Below are 24,611 nucleotides of genomic sequence, written 5' to 3'. Positions count from 1 at the left end.
TAATTTTTCCTCGTTTGGAAATTTTTTGTATGTGTGTTTGTGGATGATGTTTCCGCTTCATCTCACATGATTTACGCGAATTCGAAGACGGTGAAAAAATTTATGAGAGAGAGAGAGAGAGAGGGCGGGGGAGGGGAAGGGGAGGTAGTAACGGAAAAGAAAGGGAAAAGAAAGAGAGAGAAAGAAAATGAAAGAGAAAAAAAATGGAAGGAAAAAGAAAACAATTTCAAACCACAGTTAGTTTGAATGTGTGTGTGTGTGTGTGCGCGAAAGAGTGAGAAAATTTTTTGTTTGTTTGTATGCGGATGTATGCGAAAACAAACACCACAAGTTAAAACACAAACATCCAAATCTTTTTCAATTCTTCAAAACAAACGATTGTCGGTTGTTATTCGACTTTAAAATAATTAAAGCGAATCGAAATTCGAAATGTCGCTCCCCTGCAAAAAAAAAAAAAAAAAAAAACAAATATATAATCCGATTATGACGTCATAAATTTTTTAAAAAACGTGTCGATAGAAAACTTAATTAATTAATTAACTCACCCTATCCGGTTCCGGTTTGAACAATTGCGATTCGGGCATTATAAATGTTGACCCTAAATCTCTTTCGATCATCGTGTGCCCTTCCTGAAACACAAAACATTTTATTATTATTATTATTATTATTATTATTATTATTATTATTATTATTATTATCATGTTACAATCGAATTACAAAAATCGTTTTTAATTGAAAAAAATATCGATTAGAAAACATGATTGATCGTTTCGGAATATTTTCCTAGTTCCACGTTTTTTTTTTTTTTTTTTTTTTTTAAGTCACGTTTGCGACCTTGTTGTTAAATAAATTTATTCGAAGAGTTTTACAATTAATCGTGGAATTAGAATTGGCAAAAATGTCGATCTTAACCTCGATATATAATCCGAATTCTTTCGTTCGTCCGCACCTAATTTTTAAATCAATAATAATAATAATAATAATAATGAAAAGTTTGTTGTTTTTGTTGATGTCTTACGTCATTGTTTGCTCGAGACGATGGACTACTTCCGGAATAATTTGTGTTTAACGACCTAGTCTGAGGATGTACCGTTGTTTCGTCGTAAGACCTCGCTTCCGACATTGTTTTGTGATCTCCCGTTCTGTTAAGCGTTGTAAATTGCGAACGGTTGCTTTTCATCGTGAGCGTGTTCAATATGGCGGAATTTCCATCTTCCGTTCCTTCCTCTTCTTCCGATTGATTATGATTGTGCATACCTACTTTTGCCGAAACTTCATATCCGGCCGAAACCAAAGCTCCTGTGGGGTGGGAAAAAGAAAGAAAGATTGAAAGATGGTTTTTTTTGGGGGGGGAGGAGAGAACGTGAAAAAAAAATTTTTTTCCATACCGGCTGAATATTTTCTAAATTGTAACGTTCTGTTGTTGTCCGTGTGAAGATGAGTCGAATCGGAATGTCTTCTGAATCTGTCGTCGATGCTTTTACCGGATCTCCTGTCGGCGCTGTTTGTTTCATCTGAAAAAACCATGTTGGATATTTTATATTCGTATTCGAATATTTTGGATTCGGTTTTTTTATCTCCTCCTGACGTCATCATTCTAGAAGGTTCGTTGACTTGTGCTATCAAAGTGGTCTTGTAATCGTACGTTTTATGTTGATCTCCGCTCTCTTGTCTGTTGATTTGATTTTTACTCACGACTGAAAATTTAAAATAAAAAAAAAATAATAATAATAATAATTTTTGAATTGTCGTAAAAATTACAATTTTGTCGCACAAACGTTAATTTTTTAATAAATTACCAATTTTTTCTTCTTTTGTATTTCCGTCGAGATAACTTATCAATTTTTGTTCCGTTGCAATCGTACCCCCTCCTACGGGTTTAGGCAAATGTTTTTCCGGTGAAAATGTCGACATTGTCATGTGAGGAGAAAGAGGAGGAACCGGTCTGTATTTGGCTCTAGGTATCATAACCGTCACAGACCTGATGAAAATTTTTTATAAAAAAAAAAAAATTGAGGTCGATTTAATTTTTATATATCATTTGAAAAAAAAAAAAAAAAAAATGTCTGTCAGGTACCTTTCTCTTTGGTCGAGTGGTGGCGGTGGTCCCATTGGTGGTGGTAATGTTTTCGTCATGGGTCCTTTTACTTGTCTCAACATGGCTTTTTTCTTCGATATCATTGTTGGTGGCATGGGTATTATCGGCGGCGGCGGATTCAAATACGGTATGTTATCCAAACTAGATTCCGACGATGAATCTCCTATCATAGCACGCCTGTCGATCGAATGACTAGAAGGTCCTCTGTACCTCAAATAACCTTAAACGATAATAATAATAATAATAATAATAATAATTTTTAAATTATTCGAATGTACCGTGTGTAAAAAAAAAAAAAAATTTCGTAATGTTAAGGTTTACCGCTGCTCCTGTTGGCGGATGAATTTTTATTTCCTTTGTTGAGACACGTTAAAACCGCACAAACCAATAAGAGAGCCAATAAAATGGCTCCTATTGTCACAAGGGCAATGAGTAAAACTTTTAAATTTATATTGCATCTTTCTCCGGAATACCATTGAAAACATTCGCAAGTCATTTGACCTTCACCTTTCGGATAGCAGGCACCGTGATAACCGCAATATTCGCAACCGATCGTGTCTGAAAATACAATAATTTTTTAATCGAACGTTTCGCAACGGACATTTTGTTTTTTTTTTTTTTCGTTTTGTTATCGTACCCGAGCAAAGACGTCCCGGAAAGAGTGAATTTTCAGAAACGTCAGTATAACCCTCTTTGCAACTACACGTGTAAGTTCCTTTGAGGTTAAAACATCTTGCGTGTTCGGAACAATCGTGATATTTTGGATTTAAACACTCGTTGAAATCTGAAAACAAACGGAAACGATCGTATCCGAGTTAAGAAGTGGGAAAAAAGAGGAAAAAAGATGGCGGAAAAACATACCTTCGGCATCTAAATTATCACCTTCCCTCGCGGCGAAAAGTTCAGTGCCACCCAAGCTATAGTTACTCGTTTGCAACGTGTTCTTAAATATGCCCATCAATTTCTTTTCGTCCGTGTTTTCGGAAAGTTGCACGTAAAAATTGACCATTGCTTTTTTTTCTTTTTCCTGTAACAATAATAATAAAAATAACAATTGTAACAAACAGATGACGGGCTGTCGCGTATGACGTAACTGAAACCCCCTTAAACTGATGTGATGACGTAACTGAAGTCCCCTTAAAGCCGCCTGGGTGTGTATACTGTGTGCGTGCAACGACGACAGAAAAAAAACGGGGAAATGGCGATTTCGAGCGTGAAAAAATTTCATTAGTCTTAAGAATTTAAAAAGTGAAAAGTTAAAATGGTTTTTTCCGTTTTTATTTAACTGTGTCATCATCATCATCATCATCATCATCGTTAAAATAAAAAATTTTTTAACGGCTTTCTTCGAACCTGTTTTCACATTGACCTCTCATGTTACCTTATTCAAAATATTTTTTTTTTTTTTTTTCGCGCCAAAGGGCTAAATAATACCTGAAAACCGTTTACAATCACGCCGTGATAAACATCTCTTAATTCGCTTTGCATGATCATCCTGTCCAAACCTTCCTTTGTGACGGTCATGAGTTTAGACATGTCTGCGGAATTTGTTTGCGCGACATTTTTTTCGTAATTTATTTTTTCCGTACCGAGTTTATCCAGAGCTAATTTGACTTTGTACGTGTAAGTTGCTGGAAAAAAAAAATGAAAAAATTTTTTTGTTTGTTTGGTTGTTTGCTTGCTTGCTTTCGTCGAAATTTTTCGATGAAAGTTGTAATATTATTATTATTATTTTATTTAAATTAAATGTCGAAGGCGGTTTTTTTTTTTTTCATTAGGTCAAAACGAGTTTTTTTTTTTTTTTTTTTTTTTTTTTTTTAAAAAAAAAACTTGAATTTAATTATGATTAAAATTTACTTACGTCCACAAGGCCTGTCCGGGAACATTCTAGCAAATCCAGGTCGACAAACGCATTTTAATACACCTTTGATTCTTTGACACAATTCGTTTTTAGTGGGTTTGCATTTTGGAAAACATTCATCCACTTTGCTTATGTCCGTAAATTCTTTGTTAACGTTCGCGTTAAATATTCCACCGACGAGAACTCTGGAATGGGACACGTCATTTTCTTCGTCGCTTATCTCCGAGGCATCATCATCGTCATCATGATCGTCGCCATCATCGCCATTATCGGATGCGTGGTCGGATTTGGAGGGTTGTTCGTTCGATACGACGACCATGATGGAATCGTCACCGGTTTGATCGTTTTGTTCCGTGTTGTTGTTGTTGTTGTTGTTGTACTTGTTGAAAGAAGATGATACGGATATGGTCATAGTGTCTTTAGCATGTGGGTCGGCAACGAAAATCTCTGGTTTTAACGTTCCTCCCGCGGGATATTTATTTTGCGGAGGATATAAACCAGTCGGAACGACGAGAGTTGTTTTGGTTGTTGCGATTGTATGGGTTTGAATCAACGTCGACGTTGTCGGTTTGACTAATGTTTTAGTTTCCGTGATCTTATTAAAAACGGTCGATATTAAAGTTTTAGTCAAAACGACCGTTTTCGTGAGAGGTTTATGACCCAAACTATGCACCACCGTCGTCATCGTCGTCGTGACGGTTAAGGTGGTCGTTCGAGTGGGTATGATTACCGGTGCGACAACAATTTCCGTCGATTGTTTATCATTTTTATTATTATCGATTTTCTTATTGGCAGAACCCTCGCTTTTTCTAATTCCTGGCGAAACATTGTATTTGGTTTCCAAGATGAGATTCGGTTTCGGAGTGTACAATTCACCGAATATGGTCGTCGATCCCGAGCTTAATATCGACGTGACAATATTTTTTTTGTTTGTAACACTTTTTATCGTCGGAGTTCCGTGACTGCTAAAGTGATCCACGTCGAAAATTGTTTCCGAACCAGTAATTATGTCGGTGTTATGCCAATCAGAGTACGGTTCAGTAGCCGTCGGAATGACTGACGTACTAACTCTCGTCTTATAAGTTTTCGTGACCGAAATTGTTGACGTCGGAGATATGACGAGGTCGTCTGTCGTCGGTGACACCGTCGTGCTGTCTTTATTTCGATGTATCGTCGAATGAGGTTTTTGTTTCGTGTTGATTTCCTCATGATCGATCGTCGAAATCGACGAAACGTTATTAATTTTACTCAAGTTGTTGACCGATGGTGGTGGGCGTCGAACGGTAGATGGCAATTGATCATTATCGATCGGTTTAGAATGACCGTTTATTTCAGATTCTGCAAAATATGGCTCTCCTTCGTGTTCTACTTCTTCTTCGCTCGCGGTTATCGTTGTATTTTGCGGAGTTGGAGTCGGCACGCCGATAGATAAATCATCGATAGGTTTCAGGGAGGGTTTAGGCGTTTTGGGCGTTGTTCGAATCGGATAATCCGGTACGTGATGAATAAAATCATCGGGTAATCTCGGAGGAAATATATCTTGCGGATTAACCGGTTTCCTATTGAAATTCGGAGAACGAACCGGTGGGAAGTCAGCATCCATGGCGATCGGTGACAAAATGGTTTTTGTAGTGGTCGGTATTTCAAATTTGTGACCGGGTTTCGGACGTTGCGGTCTGTGAGGTCTCAACGGTCGTCTCGGACGTTCAATAGGGGGAGGAGACAAACCCATGACTTCTTCTACTTTCTTATTATTTTCCGGTGCTTTGGGAGGCGTCATGAGTGTCATTTGAATATCCGACGGAACTCCCATCATCGGATTAATCGAACTGCTCAAATTGTATTGATTATCGCCGTTGAGCAATAATTGATTTATCGCCGAAGGAATCGATACGTTGTAATCGTAACCGTATCGATTATTATTATTGTGATGAAAATTACCTCCGAACCATTTATTGGCATCGTTGCCATTTTGAATTTCGGTTACGTCATAATTCGGTTTATATTCGAAAAAATTTATTGTTTTGTTACCGTATTGATCTGTTTGGTATTTTTGAACGTTGGTAATATTTGTACGTATACCAGAATGGCCTTTCACTGGTACACCGACGGAAGGTTTAACATTTTCAGTTTCTTTACTTTCGTTTGTGATTTTATTCTGACCGGAAACATCCGCGGGTATTTTGATTTTATTTACATTTCCGGGTTTCGTAAAATCGAGAGGTCGTTTTCCGTGTACGTTATTATTGTTACTTTGATCGAATAATTCCTGGGAGTTCGAATCCGCGGCGGCGTGTGCAGGTACATTCGTAATCGTCGGATAACCGACGACGACTTTATTTCTATTATTTTGTGACGTAGCAGAATGACCGAAATTTTTAAAAGGCCTTTGATTTTCAGGACTCGCGAAAGGTTTCGAATGATTTTGTTGTTGCGTTTGCGTTCTTTTCGACGAATCGTATTTTTCACTTGGGTTGTTTGAATGACCTTTTGACCCGTTCAACGATTCCTCGTTAGGTTTGTGAACTTTTATCTTATTGCCGTAGATGTTCGATTCTAGACTTTGACCGACGACTGATTCAGTTTGCGATGATGATCCCAATGAGTCCTTTGATGGATTTTTCAAATTTTGTTCTGGTGTCGATTTAACTCCGTCTTGCACCGAACCGTATGGAAATAATTCTTGATTTATGTACTGCGGTCTGACGCCGAAAACGTTACCATTTTTAACGTGATTCGACGTGTGAACGTTCGGCGGGTTCAATTGATAATTAACGCTCGCGTTCGAATCGTCAAATAAAACATTTAATTTGATCGGTTTTATTTCCGTCGGTATTTTACCGCCTGAACTTTTTGTCGGATTTTTAACGGATTCTTCTTCTTGATTTTTCAAATGAAGGTTCGCGTTTGAATTTTCACTTTCACTCACGGACGAGTAAAATTCTTTATGATTTTTAAAATTATTATTATTAATATTATTATTATTATTATTATTGTGAATCGAAGGGTTTCGGATTAAATAATTTTCGTAAGAATTCGCTGGATAATCTCCGGGTTTAAATAATTCATTTTGTTCGGTTTTGTTTTTAATTATCGGTCCGTGATTATAAAATGGCGGCGCATTCGAAACGTTTTTCAAATTATACGAATGATGATATTTCGTTTCTGATTTCACGTGAGTTTTATCACTGTCGGATTGGGAAACGTGTGAGTCGTGCTGCTTCTGCTGCTGAGTTTGAATTACTTTACCGGGTAAAAAGTTTGGCGGTAACAAATGACTTCCGGTCGAGTGAGATTGATTCGAATTTTTATTGAATTGTGAGTAATCCGTCGGATATTGATTTGGAAGTTGTGTCGGCCTTGAAAACGATTCGCGTTCGTCCGAATTATCCGTTCTGTAGGGTTCGTTCGTGTCACTAGCATCCAAATCGTAGTAAACGACAGTCATTGGTGAAATTTGATGTTGGTCCTGCTGCAGCTGTTGTTGCTGTTGTTGTTGCTGCTGCTGTTGGGTTTTGATTTGATTAATAAAACCATTTTCCGAATATTCAACGCGATTTTTATTTGGCAAGATGACCATTTCGTCGGGTCTAGGATGTGGATAGTTTTGAATAGGAGCATTAGCACCCACGGGAATCACAGGTCTCGCGTGCGGTTCTATAACTCCGTGAGGTTTGTTGGGTTTGTGACGGACGGGAGTTTTCGGTGGCGGTACCATAAATTCAAGAGGAGTCGGTAAATTTTTATGCGGCAAATGAGGATACCTCTGTTGAGAATTTTGTACTTGATGGGGTGTCATGAACATGGGCCTGTGTGGCAAAGGAGGAGGCGAAAGATCGTTGGTAAAATCGTTCGGATGACCCTTGTTAAAATTTTGACCTTGATTTTGAACAGTTTTTGAATTTTGAGTCTTTAAATTCTCTTTCTCCTCCGTGTAACTCATCAATATATCTTTCAACGGATTCGTTTCTTTCCTTTGAGAAGAACCTTTTACATTTTGTCCAGAAATCTTGTTGGGAATATCTTGAGAAGTTGTCTTATTTTGATAATTTGATGAAGTTGTAAATAAATCACTTCCTGAATGAGAAATCGTACCGGGTTGACCGGGTGAATGATTGACGAATGACGTTCCAACGAGAATTTCTCCCCCGTTCAAATTTTGACCGTAATTATAATTTATTTGGGGAGCGTACAAACCATTCGGAGGCAACGGATACAATGTTCCTCCATTAAAATTTTGTATTTGTTTTAAATATTTTTCATCGAAATTATGATTGGACCCTAGAGTGGCGTGAACGTTTGACACGCCGCCATTGATACCAGGTTCCTGTTGGTGAGGATTGTAAACGTTTTGAATTTCCCCGCTTTGTTGTTGATGTTTCGTCAATTCGGATGACCCGAACCTGATATTTTCATTTGTCGATTTCACGTCGTTGTTTTGTAGTTTATGTGGATGATCGCGTCCAGGCAAAACTTCACTTTCAACTTTTTGTTTTAGTTTATATTGATCTTTAAACGATGATGTGCTGCTACCACTCAACGGAGAAACCGGTTGTTGATTAAAACTTCCGGTGAAAACGTTCGAAATCGATTGATGATTTTGACTGAATTGATTTAAATAAGAATTTTGTAGAGTTGAATATGCCTGATCCGAATTTTGTACCAGTTTTGAATTTGTGGTCAAAAGCAAGTTACCGATTTGACTCGTTTGCGGTACTTGAACGCTTCCAGCTGATAATGCTTCGTTGGAGTGAATCTGAGACGATATATCATCGTTTTCGAGTTTTAATACGGGTTCAGAACCGACAAAACCGACGGTTTCGGGTTCCGGATGAGGAGAAGGATCATCAATTACTTCTCCTTTTAACGCATGCTGTTTTTCACCGCCGACAATGACAGCCGTTGAACTTCCGTGAGGTATTACGATGTTGGCCACTTGAGACGGTTGAATGTTAACCAAAAATGGTCGATTCGTCGAACGATCCACAACGTTATTTTCATTACTCTCTAAAACGTCACCAACAGTCGGCACTAGTAACACACCATCGGGATTGATAACGTTTAACGTGGGAGTAGATTGTAATATCGGTACGGGTACCGGTTGATTTATTATCGGTATCGCCGGAACTGCTATCAACGGAGGGTTTAAATTGGCTGCAGATAAGTGGGGTTCGATCAATGGTCCAGGAGGAGGGATGACATTTGGCGTTTTGTGAGGAATGGGTTTTTTAGGAGGCTTGTGATTATTATTCAAATGAGGTCGGTGGTGGACACCGCGATTCGGAGGAGGTACCGGGGGCGGTGGTACAGGTGGTGGATTCAAATCAATCGTTCCCGAATCGTATTTCACGTTAGCACCGGATCCCACACCCTGAGAATTTTTATGATGGGTGCTGATTTTTTGACGTTCGTTCGAACTAAGACGCGAATTTTTAAAATTTTGATTATGAACTTTTGATAATGATAATGATGATGATACATGAGACGACGGCGGCGGTTTAACGTTTAACGCTCCATTTTTATAACTCAGATTGACGCCTTTGTTCGTGCTGTGCTGTCCGATAAAATGATCTTCTTCGGAGGCGGCAAATAAATTGGGAGGAACCGGCGGGGGTTTCATATCAACCGGTATATTGTTTTTCAGAGCAAAAGTTGGCGGTCTCGGACCCGATTCACCCGGTCTCCCTATGATAACATCGGAATTGGTCGTTATGACTTGTCCGGGACTTATGGGTATTCCACCTTCCAGTAAATTAATCGGATTATCGTGGGTTCGAATTTTTTCAAAATTTTTAGCGTGAATGTTTTTCCATTTTTCGTGCCAGTTTTCCGGTTCATTGGCTATCAGTACTCGTCTGTTTTGATTTTCAACAAATTTAGAGTCCTGACCGAAGCTACCCACAGGGATGTATACGGGAGTTCTCGGAGTCGTAAATCTCGGCTTGGGTTCCAACGAGGGTTTACTCGTCGTTCCCGACGTAAATTTATTGACAAATTTAAGAAGAGGATTGACGTTATTGCTCACGGATTGTTTGTCGACAAACAATCCGTTGTCATTTTTAATCGTATCGTTTTTCTTATTTGCCGAATGTGAATTTTTATTCAAGTTGTTTTGTATCAATTCCGCCATTGCATTAATAACCGGTTTCAAAACGTTTAAAGTGATTAATCCGCCATTATTATTATTAGTCATATTCGAAGTCGATTGCGTCATCGTTTCCTCTTTTTTTTGATCATTCGAAATCGAATTGAACTCTTCGTCTTTTTCACCTTTTGTCTCTTGATCATTTACCGAAGATGCGGTTGAGTCGGTGTCGTAACTTTCTTCTGCATTCGCCGAATTCTTTTCTTTATTTTCGTGATCGTTCTGACTTGTGGTGAAGTGAGAAACGGAAGGTGTTTCCGTAGGCGTCAACAACGTACTCGTTGGTGTGATCGCCATCGTATCCCTTTCTCCTTCGTCGACCAAAAGTTCAGCAACGGGAATGTTGGACGACGACGAACTCTTTGACGATTTCAACAAAGTTATTTTAGTTTTAGTTCCCGACGAACTACTCGGTCTAAGGGTGAATTCCGTTTTGGATGATTCATTATCTTGTTTGTTATCGTGATGATGCCATTTTGTTTTTAATTCGCCGTCGTGCATGATAGTTTTTGTGATTTTGATTTCCGGTTTTTTCAACGTTGAGGATTCTTTCGCGTGCGGACTTTTGTATGCCGTTATGACGATCGTGTCGCCTTTTAAAAGCGTTGCCGTCGCCACAATCGAACCGGTTATTTCGCGCAGAGAACTCGTTAACGCGTTTAAATCTTTCGAACTGAATTCTTGAGGTGACAACGTTTCCGTCACCGTGTTCTCCACTAATTTCGTTTTCAAATTGACTTTGGTCTGAAAGTTTTCTTTCCCGGATTCTTCTTGCAAGTACGTCGTGTAATACGTAAAAGCGGTGAGGTACGTTTTCGTGGCGACGATGTTAAACGGAAAACTCGTCGGATCAATAGGCTTTTCCGTTTTTTTTATCTCTTGTGAAAATTTCGAATCCGTTTTTTTGGGTTTTATGTAATATTTTTCCACGGTGACATCCGAACTCACGCTGACGTCACTTTTCACTTTCGTCTTATCACCGTCTACGTAAGTACTGAAATAAGTATAGGTCACGAAATAAGTTTTCGTAATGTTTTTAGTCGTTGGCAAATTCGTCGTCGCTTTCTTAACCGGTTTGTTTGTGACGATGATTTGTGTGAGGACATCGGTCGTACTCATCGTCTGTACATCCGTACCATCCGTCAAGGTTTTCGTCAGTTCGACCGTTTTCAAATACGTGTTCGTTGTCGGAAACGTTTCGGACGGTTCTAAATTCATGTGATAGTCGTAAGCACCGCCTACGATCGTGTTGTACACGTTATGCGTGGCCGACACCACCAAGGGTTGATCTTCGTCGAAAAATTTATTTATGTACGTGTATTCGGTATTGTAAACTTCCGTTTCCAACGTCGGACTCGTATTTGCCGACAGTGATATTGTTTTTGTCGGTGCGATTTCTTCACCCTGGCTCTCGCCACCGTTCGGTTTGATTTTATAATTTGTCACGGTCGTTTTACCGTTCGATACGTTCGTGCTAGAATTTTTGACCGTCGTCGTTTTGTAATTGAAAACCGTGTAATATGTGTCGGTTACGAAAGAAGGATTGAGGAGAGACATGATGCTGTTGTGATCCTGTAAAGGAAAACAAAAAAAAAAAAAAGAAAATGAGTAAATAATAGTAAAAAGAATTTACTTTCCGAAAAAGAAAAATTAAACTTACTTCATTGACTTGTTCAGAAGAAAGTACCATCGACATGAGATTTGATAAAGTGTGTGGTGCCAAAGTTATGGGTCTCGTTACCGTGCTTGATAAAAGTCTTAAATATTCGGGTTCCAAAGCAGGTCTCGATTTTTTATCTGTTGCCACGATGACTTCGACTCCGTTGCTCATGACTTTGGTCGCTAAATTATAACGCAAATCCGAATGTACGGCATCGAAACTCCTACCGAATTTTTTGTTGTTAACAATACTTTCTGAATTTTTAAAATAAAACATTAAATCATTATTATCTCTTTCACATAAATAAATAAATAAATAACAATAATAATAAAACGTATAAAATAAAATAAAAAACGGAAATATTTAAAAGAAAAAAAAAAAAGAAAAAAAAAAGAAAAAAAAAGAAAAAACGAATCGATAATTTTTATTTTATTTATTTAAATTGGCGGCCGAAAGGGTTTTTTATTATTATTATTATTATCATCACTATTATTATTATTATTAATTGCATAATTATTGAATTGTTTTCAATTTTTTTTTTCACGTCGGCTAACTAATTATTTGGTATCGCAGGTTAATAAATAATTCATTCTCATACTTTAAAAAGAATTTTTTTTTTGAATAGTGAAACCCCCTCCCTCTCTCCGCCCCCTCTCTCTCTCTCCGCCCCCCGAAAATAAGGAAAAACAAAAAAATTAAGTAACATAATAATACTCAATAAGAATTGTTTCCGCGTTAATATTATGTCACGATCGTAAAACAAAACAAAAAAAAAAACCCAAAAAGGTTATGAACTTTTTTTTTTTTTTTTTTTTTAAAAAGAAAACAATCGTCGTTTCTTAAAGGAAAAAAAAAAATTAAGTAATAAAAAGGTTTAGAAAATGACCGAAGAAAATTTTTTTCGAGAAAAACCCAATAATAATAATAATAATAATATTAAGTAATTCGCGATAATTATTTATTACGTATTTTTCTTACGTACGTTAAAAAAAAAACAATTTTTTTCAAGTAATTTTTTTATTATTATTACCGCTAAAAAAAATAAATAATTAGTCGTATACATTATTTTAAATAAACAATTAATAACAAATAATTATGCAATCTAATAATAATAATAATAATAATGATGAGAAAAAACAGTGAAATTTTTAAAACAAAAAAAAAAAACGATTTCGGAATAATCGTAGAGTTTTCCAAAATGGCGAAACGAGTATGGCGTTTGATGACGTCACGTTAAAACGTTCACAAGTTTAACGAAGGCGGTGGAATCGATGATTTCATTGATTTTATTTTTACCGTTAACTTAACGTAAACAAACCGGGGGGAGGAGACGAACCGGAAAAAACCCGCGAAAACCGTTTTTTCTTCGTTTTTTCTTTTTTTTTTTTTTTTTTTAATTAATCTGTTTAAAAAAAAAATAAAAAAAATTAATTAAAAGATAGAAAAGAGAAGTAAATATGAACCAAACTCACCCCAATAAAAATTTTTTAGAAAATTAGAAATCAAGTCTGCTGTTGAAGGATAAAAACAGCGTGGTGGTGGTGGTTGAAGTGTCAAGTTTAAGCAGATAATTTAAAAAAAAAATTTTTTTTTTTTTTTTCTTCTCGGCTTCATTTTTCCCGTTATAATAATAATGATAAACATTATCATTATCATTATTTTTTTTTAAAGGTTTTTTGTTTACTTATTAAATAGAATAAAAAATTAAAAATAAAAAAAAACTTTAAATATATTTATTTATATATATATAATTTATATTAATAATAAAATAAGTTTGGTTTTTTTTTTAAGTGGGGAGGGGAGGGAAAAGGAGAGGGAGGGGTAACCATATACATATACATATATATATATAATTATTATTATTATTAAAAGTTACCGTCCGACATTTTATTTTTTTTTTCATTCATTCATACACTTAATGTAATTTTTACAAATTGGATTGGTTAAAAAAAAAAAAAAAAATTTAATCTATAGAGTTCACTATATACAAATAATAATAATAATAATATTAATAATAATAATAATAATTAGTCGTATTAAATTATGTATCGGTTTCTATTGAGTCTCGTCTGTTTTGTTTGTCCGTTTGTAATAATGTTTAACGTAAAAAAAATTTTTTTTTTTTTTTAATAAAAAAAAATCAATAAATCAATGACGTCAATAATTATCGATCAGGGATTTGGATTGAAATGATTTTGCACTGGTTTTTTTCTTATTGTAATTGTTCAGAGTCGGTTTGACGATTGTTTTTGTTGATTTGGCTGTTTTTAAACTGTTCGTCACGTGTTTGCTCACATCACCCAAAACACTTTCTAAACTTTGAGTCTCTAAATTGATATCCTTGCTCGGAACGGGTACGTGTACCTCGGATGCTGCCGGCGATACGTAATAATCTAAATAAGTTTTCTCATTTGGATGTGACGCGTCTTCGTCAAGGGTCATCAAAGCTATCGATGATAAGACTTTCATTTGTTTCGCTTCGGATGGTTTTATGAAAAATTTTTCAACGTCGTACAATGGAGCTTCTCTTTTTCGAACTATGACGGATGTTTCACCGCTCGTGACCGTTGATAATATGGTGCTGAATTCTCCGGGTTTCCTACCCGAAACGTAGAGCGTTATGATTTCTCTCGCCGGTTCCGGTTCTAATCTTTTTTTATCACTTTTTTTACGACTTTTGGATTTGTGTGAGACTTTAACGTTTTCCGTTCCCTCGACGGTTCTTTCTTCGAGTTCTCTTTCCAAGTGAATGTCGTTGTCTCTTCCCAATTTTAATCTGTCGTCCGTCACGGGTTCCAATTTGAAATCTTGGGGTTGTAATGCGTCGTATTTAAATTGTTCTATTCCGAGAGGAGGAGTGAAGGGTAATTGAGTGAAAGCCGGAATCGGGAGTTGAGGCGGAGGTACGGGTTGGTTGGGGTTTAACAGCTGAGCTTGTAGAAGTGCTGGCAATAGCAAAGAATTTATTTGCTGATTGGGGCTGAACGTTGGCGTTACGACGATGGTGTCGGTGATGTATTCAGTGGCTGTTATCACGTTAACCGTATCCTCTACGATTGTCGTTAATATTTCCTTTCCTCTGAACGTGATTGGTAATACTGTAGAAATGTGATCCGTAACGGATGTTACATAGCTCGTTGTTCTCACTTTGTATTCGGTGGTCGGCGTTAAGGGTGCCGGCGGTTGAGGGATGCCCAATGGTTGATTCTGCGGCAAATTAATGTTGCCGAGTAACAATTGAGATAATAAAATATTTGCTAAAGGCGCGTTTGCTGCTATTTGCGGTTGAATGCTTGTTACAATGTTTTCTATATCGTAAACGGTGCTCGGTACGATGTGCGAAAAACTTGTTTTTCGTCCTCTAATTGTCGTGGGAGTGAAAACAACGCTCGTGGTAGGCGTTTCATGTACTAAAAATTTTGTAATTTCAGTTATTCCGTTGTTTAAAGTTTCGGTTATTTCGCGGTTTAAGTACAAAACGGTACCGCCATTAGTGCTACTTATGGTATATTGATGAGGTCCTAATACTTCAAGACTTGGTTTTGCTGTAATTACATTCCGGTATTCGGTAACTTTACCATTAACGACCGGAATCGTTACTTCCGAGGGAATTTTATGCGTGACTGTTATGGTTCCATCGAAAACAGGAGGTTGATAAGTGAAAGTATCATCTGTTTCTCCGAATCGTGCTCTAGGCCTGGTCGTGCTCACTTTGTTTCTATTGTTAGAGTATCCTCTTCTTTGATTATTTCTGGTCAAGTCATTGAGTGCTTGATTTTGATGTTGAGGTCTATTTCTGCTACTTGATTTTCTTCTAGGAGATTCACTTTCCTTGTGAGTGTTGCTACTACTCTTTCGACGAGGAGCAGAAGTTTGTCCTCTTCTGAAATTAGTGGTTTTCGGACTCGAGTTTGTGTCTTTCTCTCTGAGAGTAAACTGTGGTCGTTGAGAGTTTTGCGACGTAGCCGATGTTGGCCTTATTCTCGATTGTGGTGGAGGACTCGAAGTCTGAGCCTGATGATTTTGAGGTCTGTTTCTGGAATACACTCTTCCGTTACCATTTTTAAGAGTTTTTGGCAATTCCGATGAAACCGGTTCATCATCGTAATAGTCTATGCGTTCTTGAGCTTGAACTGGTGCTGCTGCTTTGGCTTTAGGACGACGGTATCTCGGTGACAACGATGAGTCAGAACTCTGTTTGTTTCTAGATCCGTAATCCGCTTGTCTTTTTGACCGTCTTTGAAAATTAAATGGCCTGATTTGTACCGGATTGAAACCTCTTCCTCTTCCGACCTTTTCAATTTTTTTCGGTTCCGGTTCTATTTCCACTTCTTTCGTATAAGATTCATCAAAGTTGTTGTCTTCGTCTTCAATGTTATCTTCGTCGTCGTCATCGAAAAATTCCTCTTCTTCTTTTTCTACTTCTTGAGGAGTGGGCTTTTTAAATAAACCTCTCGGAGGAAATAAATTATTTCCTGTCCTGGAACGTCCCGGTAAATTATTACGTCCAATATTTACTGGAGTTCTGCTGGCTCCGCGAGGTGTCGTATTTATATTCGACACTCTGTTATTCCTACCACTTAATATTCCTCTTTTTGGAGCCTGAGTTGTGGCAGGTTTAGGTGTGGTAGTCGATGTTTGCACTTTGGGCAATAAAGGCCTCCTGAATCTAAGAAGTGGATTATTATTGCGACGGGCTAAATTAGGATCTTCGGTTGTTGTCGTCGGTACAGTAGTTCCTGGAATGTCTTCTTCAGATGTAAAAGCTCCTTCATCATCTTCACTGACAATCGTCGTCAAATCATTTACCTTATCATTCGGTGGATTGTTTAAAACTGTTTGACCTCCGATTCCTCTGTTTAAACCAGATAATGTCGGTCTCACTCGAGGTCGACCGATTCCCAAACTACTTCTCGCAGCTGCTGCATCAAAATTAAAGGCAGCTCTGCTAGTGCTTCCTTTGTAATTAGCGCGACTTCTACCACCGTTCACATTTAATGTCGGCGTAGCACTTACTCTAGCTGACGATCCTCTACCGCGGGAAGGCGAATAAGAAGAAGAGGAAATGGTCGGAGAGGAGTAAGCAAATGTACTTCTGTTTCTACCAAATTTTCTGCTACTACTCGCCGTCGGTTTCACATCAGAACTTAGATTTTGATAAGAGCTTTTTCTGTTGCCGCCAAATCTATTACCTCTGGTTCCCTCACTTTTTGTAGCTAGCGTCGCCGTAATTGTCGGCGTGAAGTTTGCACGCGTAATAGTTTGAGCTCCCGTAGAGCCTAAAGTTTTCTTTTTCGGTAAAAATGTCGGTCTATTTCTGCTAGCAAATGGCCTGATAACAGGCGTGAAGGTTCTCTTTTTAGACTGGAACGTCAAACGCGATTTGTGTCTTCCCTTATCTTTTTCATCTCCTTCTTCTTCACTATCGCCCTCACCATTTTCACCTTCTTCTTGTTCTTCTTCGGACGTTTTAATTTCATCCGTAATAGATCCCTCGATAACTGCAGGCGAAGGTGACGTCAACTCAACAGTCGGCGTTTGCGTCACTTCGGAATCTATCGTCACAGAAGGAGCAATGCTTGGTTCAATTTTATAACTCGATGAACTTTCTATTATTTGAGCATACCTGCCTTCGATTACGGTACCTATGACTCTGGATTCGTACAAAGTTGTAGTACCGTCTTGAACTATGCTACCTTCAATAAGACGCACGAGTCCGGTTTTAAATTCATTTTCGTCTTGACTTTCCGTGTGCAAACTGGCTAAAGCTGATTTTTTATCATTATCAACGTAAACTGACGTCGTGCTTTCGACCACTTGAGCATAAAGTTCGTCGATGGAAGTTCCTATCGCTTTGGTTGTAAAAAATGTTGTGCTAATTCCATCAGCATCCACGATTTTTCCTTCGTTAATAGATACAATACCCGTTTTTTGTACTGCAGAGGAAGAAGAAGAAGAAGGTGAAGAAGAAGATGCTATGGTAGAAGACACTTCCGCTTCTGAAATAACCTTTGTTGTACTCTCTAAAACTTTTGCATAGAGTCCGTCAATAAAAGTACCGAAAATATCTGTCGAGTAAAGGGTTGTTTTTCCATCTTCAATCAAACTAGATACTTCGGTCGATAGTAGTCCCGTTTGAAAAGCATTAACTGAATTTTCACCGCTGCTACTTTTTTCCGAAATTTTAGAAATTGCGTTAGCAGACCCCAAGTTTATGGCTCTGCCGGTTTGCAGATCATTTACCAATATATCCGATATTGTCGGAGTTGGAATGACCACGTTGGTAACAGTTTCCAATCGACTTTTTAGCACGGTGCTATCATCCACGTAATTCGTTGTAAAATAAGTATACGTGGTAAAATAAGTCGTAGGTTCTATTTTACCGAAAAGACCTTCTTTGCTAATCAAAACATCAGTTAAGTTGTCTGTGGGTTTTACGCTCGAATCTGCAGCAGCAGTTTCCGTGCTTACGGTTTCTGTGACGACATCGGATGTTATTGTCACGGGAATGATATCCGGAATAATGGTACTCGAAAATAAATTAGAAATTAAAGACGGAGTCGTTTGACCGATGTCGACGGATGCTGTTGTTTCTGCCGTTGAAGTCGATGAAGGTATAATGGTAGGCGTGACCACGTTCGAAACGGTTTCTTCTCTGCTGGTAATTATGGTATTTCCTTCTTTATAAAGTGTAGTCCAATAGGTGAAAGTCGTAAAATACGTTATCGGAAGCGTAGAATCTTCTGGACTCAAATCTGATGTGGGTGCCAGTTCTGGTTTCACAGTTTCCGTGACGATGTTTGTTACAGTTTCTAATCTGCTTATGACATCCGAAGAACTCGTGCCTTTGTAAACGGTGGTGAAATACGTGAACGTTGTGAAAGACGTTTGTAAAACTATCGTCGGAGACGGTTCAATTTCGTCAGTGTTTGTTTCCGAACTGATTTGATCGTCGTAAAATACTTCTCCTATTCTTTCAATGGGTTCCGGTGGCGCTATGCGAATTTGTCTGCTGCCTTTGGAACTACTGCTCTTAACATCGGTTACCATTGTTTCAACGGAAATTTTTTCTTCTTCGACGGGAGTCGGATCCAATCTAATTGTGGTCACACCCAAGTTTTCATCTACTTCGGTTGCTTTAACGAGAACTTTGGGTTTGGCTCTGACACGTTTCCGAATGACGGTTCTATCTTTTTTGTCTCCTTTTAATATTAATCGAGTCACGGAATTATCTTCTTCGCTATCCGTTACTTCCGTTTCTTCGGTACCTTTATCGTTTCCTGAATCTTTGTATTTTTTAGTGGAAAAAACTCCGTATTTATCTTTTAGCGATGCTGTAGGTTTGATTGAAAATTTTGGAAAATAGGATCCCTTTGATGATTGACTCAACCGACTAAAATCGGACTGAAGTTTTGATTGTAGGGTCGATGATGCTTGAATCGAAGATCCGGAAAATCTTTGAGAGCTTGAATTGAGTCGATTACTCGAATAAAGGGAAGAACCTTTATTACCTGATTTCGATATTAACGAAGATGGCGACGAAGAAGAAGATGAAGATGAAGAAGAAGGTAAATCACTAGTTTTGCCACTTTCTCTTTGACTTTGTTGTTGTCTTAACAACATTTCAAATTTTGATTTAAACAAAGCTTCATTTTCTAAAATCGACGATGGAAGTACGGAAACGGAATTGGCTCCAACAACATTTGTAACAACTTCCGTATTGGTTTGCACTTCGGTGGAGTCATCTTCGTCAACTAGAGTGGTGTAATACGTGTAAGTGGTGTAAAGTGTTTTCAAACCGCTGATGTCTAACGCTGGCGTTGCCGTCACTTCTTTTTCCGGTATTTCTTTCAACGAAGAAGTTACGGAAGATTTGTCATCTTCGTTCTCATCATTTCCATCATCATCGTCATCATCTTCATCGTCGTCGAAAAATTTTGTTTCGGCACCACCGAGTATAACACCACTGGGACTTATTTCGCCTTCTGCAATATTTTTTGGCAATTCTGTGGGTTTGACTTCTTCGTCAGACACGGGAGTGCTTTTGGGTACCGGTTTAGACGAAAGTTCCGACGTGGCATCTAATGTCGACGTAATAATATTTGTAACTACGACTTCGCTCGAAGAAATACTCGTCGACTCGTCGAAAAAGGTGGTCAAATAAGTGTATGTCGTAAACAATGTTTTAAAAATGACTTCGACTTCTTCATCATCGCTCTCATCATCGTCTTTGGTCGCGGTTTCAGAATCTTCGGATTTTTCTGGTTTTTCCTTTTCCTCTTCTTCTTCTCCTTCTCCTTCTTCTTCTTCTGCTTTCGGTTCTTCGGTAGTTGTTGTTTTTATTTCTTCTACATTATCGGTAACTGTTGTTAACGAGGGAGTTTCTTGCAATGTTAATGGAGTAGTAGTGTCTGGTAATGTTACTTCAGTATTCGTGCTTTCCGTTTCATCTGCATTACCGGCCGTAACAAAAGTTGATTGTGGTGTTTCTTCGGTTACCAAAACTTTTTCGGTAGTAGTGGTAGTAGTTGTAGTTGTTGTAGTCGTCGTTGCTGTTGTTTCATTTTCTTTATTGTTGTCTGTTTCTTCGGTAACAGGAATTACGTCCGGGGTTGAAAGTTTAGCATCGGGTAATTGAAATTCATCATCCATGTCATCGCTATCCAGTTCATTGGCATGTGTAGAAATGGAAGTTGTGGGATAAATTTCTTGTGAAACTGCATTCGGATCAATTATTTTTGTTACTAAACTAACTTCTGACGTAACAACTTCTCTAGATCGAATAGATGTTGTCGTAGTTTCATCCGTCGGAATAAAAAATGTTGTTAAGTAAGTAAACGTTTTATAGACCGTAGTTGGTACCAAACTAGTGACGAGGCCTTCGGTTTTCGTTTGAGAAACATCAACGTTATCTTTTTCCGTTTGTGTAATTTCGGTTTCGTCAAGGGTATCCTTATTTTTAATATCTTCGCTCTCCGATTTTACTTCTTTGTCATCGCCTTTAACAATTTTTATACCATCGTCATCATCATCATCATCATCATCATCATCATCCTTTTCAGGTTGTTTTACTTCTTCTTCATCATCATCATCGTCGTCTTTTTCGGATTTTATAATACCTTCTTCCGTTTTATTTTCTTCGGTAACATATTCAGTTGTTGTTCCCAATCGAATCTTTTCATCGACGTCGTCGTCGTCCTCGTCGTCGTCAGGATCGGATGTTTCGAGCAATTCATCTTCTCCGTCAACGGTTACCGGAGTTGTAACAACACCGGATAAGGTAACATCCGTCGTCGAAGGATTTTCAACTTCGACTACTACTTTCGTATCTGGTGAATCGGTATTTGATTGATCGATAACCACGGTGGCCGTTATACTGTCGGGAGTTTCAACCAAATAATAAATATTGGATGACGTTTTAAGTATCTGAGCGTAGCTTCCGTCGATAAAAGTACCGTAAATCATGCTGGCGAAGTGAGTGGTCGTACCATTGTACGCTTTTGTTCCTCCGATCGATTTCAACAAGCCCAAAGGTTTATCGCTACCACCGGTGTTAAAAGTTCTCGTTACGGTTGTTGCAAACGTCGCTAAAGGTTCCGTGACTTGAGAAGTTCTAGAAATCGAAGAATAAGACATAGTTTCGGACGGTTCCAAAAGTACTTCGGAAGGTTCTAAAATGGTCGTGACAAAACCGGGATTTCCAAATTTAATTTGTTCTTTCGCTAAAGCCGACGATACATATTCCAAACCTTCTCCGAACCCTTTGTTTTCACCTTTGTCCAGGCCCACCGGGGACGGTACAGTTGTTTGAAGATTAACATCGTGTTCGATGATGGTTTTAGTAACGGTTATCGGATTTTCCGACACGAGAGTTTTCACGACGGTTTCATCTTGTCCGCTTTTAGATCGTGCACTTTCAATTTTAGTCACGGTGACTTCTTTAACTTTATCATCTCCCGATCTCGTGCTCGGCATAAAAACAATAACAGTATTGCCAACCGTTGTTACAAAATCAGCAAAACCCATGTATGTGACGGTGTCGAATTTTTTTTCAACGGGTTTACTAACAAAACTTTTACCGGATCTCAATTTTGTTTTTTCCGGTTTGAAAATTTTTTCTTCTTTTTTTTCTTCCGTCACGACGCTGAATCCGCTCGGTGCAAAATCGTGACGAATGGTGACGGTCGGAAGATCATTGGAAAAAACTTTTGTCGGTTTTATTTCGTACTGACCGTTGTTTTTGTTAAACAAGTTAATCCTTTCTTGTTTTATGACGTTTTCGATAACTTCACCGCTTTCTTCATTTTTTCCCGCACGGTGTCCGGAGTCGCCGCTTTGAAATATGATAACCTCTTTGTTACCGCCGTCGCCGCTGCCGCCACCGCCACCACCACCAACACCAAAACCACCGCCTTCTTTTTTCGATTTCGAATCGCGATAATTAGCACCGCCGTTTTCGAATGAGATTTCAAAATTTTCCGTTTTGATTAGATTTTCGGGATTGGATTCTTTGCTCGCGTATATAAAATAAGGTTCAGTGGGTTGAAAATTTTGAAAAATGGAGGATTGTATGTAATTATCGACATTGTGTGGAAAACCTAAATAACGACTCTTGTAATAAACTCTATCGTCGGATTTGGTTTTAATCGTGTTCGTTTTCTCATGACTTCCGTAATATATTTTCGAACTAGTTTGTAACAATTGAGCATAATATTTTCCATGATCTAACGTGGTACCGATGACTTGAGTTCCGTACTCCGTTGTTGTGCCATCGTGTACAAACGTTCGAGCCGTGGATGTGAGAACGCCAGAAGGTCTCGCAGATCTTCCGCTTCTAGTATCATCATCATTGTCGATCAGTAACAGCGTTGTAAAGCCTTTGTTTGTCAATTAGTGAATTGTGTGAGACAGCGGAAAGAAGATTAACATAAAAACAAAAGATAAAAAAAAAAAAAAAAAAAAAAAAAAAACCTGTTACCAACATTAAAAAAAAAAAAAAAAATGAAAAAGCAAGCAGGAACATTTTTCTTGATAAAAAAATGCTCGTGCGAATTTTGCGCTAATTTTTTATATTTACAAAATTATACAAAAAAAATTTTTTTTTATTTTGTTACTGACATTTTTAAATGATCGTGTCAATAGAAAACAAAACAAAAAAATACGATAGTAATAATAATAATAATAATAATAAATATTATTTTACAGAAAAAAAAAAATTTAAGTCGAATTAGCAAAAAATTTTACGTAAAATGTTTTTCGTTTTCTTTTTTCTTTTCTTTTTTTTTGTTAAGTAAAAAAAATTAATTACGTAATTTTTATTACCGTTTATAATTTTTTTTATTTAATTAATTACGTAATAAGAAGAAGAGAATATTACTGCCATTGACTTTAAGAAAAAAAAAAAAAGAAAACTTTTTTCTGAATAAAAATGACGTGGAGTTTACTACGCAATTCAAAAATTTGTGTAATTTTAAATGACGATAAAATTTATTATCATGAAAATACCCCCCCAAAATAATTATTATTTTTATTATTATTATTATTATTATTATTACTGTCGTATGTGCGCGTGTGTGCATATATACATGTAAAAATCAAAGAAATTGATGTTAAGAAATTGTGTGCGTGTAATTAAAAAAAAAAAAAAAAACAATCACAATCGGTTAACGAATAATTCATTTATTTCTATCATCATCATCATCATCATCATCATCATCATCATTATTATTATTATTATTATTATTTTTTTTTTTTTTAACGATTTCCGATCGATTATCGATTGGTGCCTTATCCGAAAAAAAGGGTTTATTCGATCATTTTCCATTTCAAATGGAAAGTAACCGGAAATACTCAAGTTGAAAAAAAATTTTCCCGTCGAATCGATCGAGTAATTAATTAATTTCCCTCGAAAAAAAAAACAAAATGGCGACCGAGTATTTATTGTTAAACGTAATGTAAATTTGCGACGGTGACGATGATAAATTCGTCTGCTTTGTTTTTTTTTTTCTTTTGGGGTCGTAGAGTTCGCGGATAGGGAAAAAATTACAAATTGGTTAATAATACTCGTAACATAGTTTTATGACTGGGAACACATTTCAATTAACAAACAAACAACTTTTATCATTATTATTATTATTATTTAAAATTATTTGCATTTAATTTGATTGTTAAAAAAAGAAAAATGAGGAAGGGAATAATAATGTTTTAAATAATCGGTGGTGGTAACTCCAGGGGAGGGAAGGGTGAGGGGAAAGGAGGAAAAAAAAATTTCGTGGCGATAGAAACAAAAGAGAGAGAGAGAAAGAATAATATAATAATAATAATAATAATAATGAAGAAACATTGAAACCCCAACAAACAATGAACGAGAGAAACAAAGGGAATTTTAAAAAAATTTGGAACGTGGAAAATGGCGCGAATGCGACGCATTTTTACGCATTTGTACGCATGCGTAAACATACGCGTTACGTATAAATGAACCCTTTTTCCTTTTATTAATTAATTAATTAATTATTAAAATTTAAAAACTTTCTTTTTTTATTTAAATTAAAATATTTTCGATTACGATGACGTTGAAGACGACGACGATGACGTGGATGCTGCGCAATAATAATAATAATAATTTGAATTTAAATTTATAAATGATTCAAATATAAAAATTTAATTGCGCTTTAATTTACGAAAAACGGTAAAAATAAAAAAACCTTGACGAATCGAAGGTCAGACGATAATAATTATCGGTACACATAATAATAATAATATTTTAATTTTACGGTAACGAGTGGGGGGAAAAAAGATGGCGGCCATTGTAAAAAAAAAAAAAAAACGGGAGCAAAAAATTCTAATT

At 37.1% G+C, this 24,611-nt stretch overlaps 2 protein-coding genes across 2 annotated transcripts; both read right to left on the bottom strand.

Annotated features, from left to right (window-relative positions):
- Positions 1 to 536: 536 nt before the first annotated feature.
- Positions 537 to 12,040, bottom strand: Phum_PHUM412790 (uncharacterized protein; the record flags this gene model as incomplete). The annotated part of the gene is made up of 11 exons (XM_002428929.1): positions 537 to 629; positions 1,019 to 1,299; positions 1,389 to 1,667; positions 1,800 to 1,981; positions 2,078 to 2,318; positions 2,420 to 2,656; positions 2,736 to 2,882; positions 2,960 to 3,125; positions 3,533 to 3,729; positions 3,960 to 11,676; positions 11,765 to 12,040. 11 exons carry the CDS (start codon positions 12,038 to 12,040, stop codon positions 537 to 539), a joined length of 9,816 nt encoding a protein of 3,271 aa, XP_002428974.1.
- A 1,881-nt stretch (positions 12,041 to 13,921) lies between these two features.
- Positions 13,922 to 23,443, bottom strand: Phum_PHUM412780 (uncharacterized protein; the record flags this gene model as incomplete). The annotated part of the gene is made up of 3 exons (XM_002428928.1): positions 13,922 to 22,641; positions 23,142 to 23,150; positions 23,422 to 23,443. 3 exons carry the CDS (start codon positions 23,441 to 23,443, stop codon positions 13,922 to 13,924), a joined length of 8,751 nt encoding a protein of 2,916 aa, XP_002428973.1.
- Positions 23,444 to 24,611: the final 1,168 nt, after the last annotated feature.

Source organism: Pediculus humanus, genomic scaffold (assembly GCF_000006295.1).
Source record: "Pediculus humanus corporis 1103172108180 genomic scaffold, whole genome shotgun sequence".
NCBI lineage: Eukaryota > Metazoa > Arthropoda > Insecta > Psocodea > Pediculidae > Pediculus > Pediculus humanus.
This window is presented reverse-complemented; position numbering and strand designations above follow the sequence as displayed.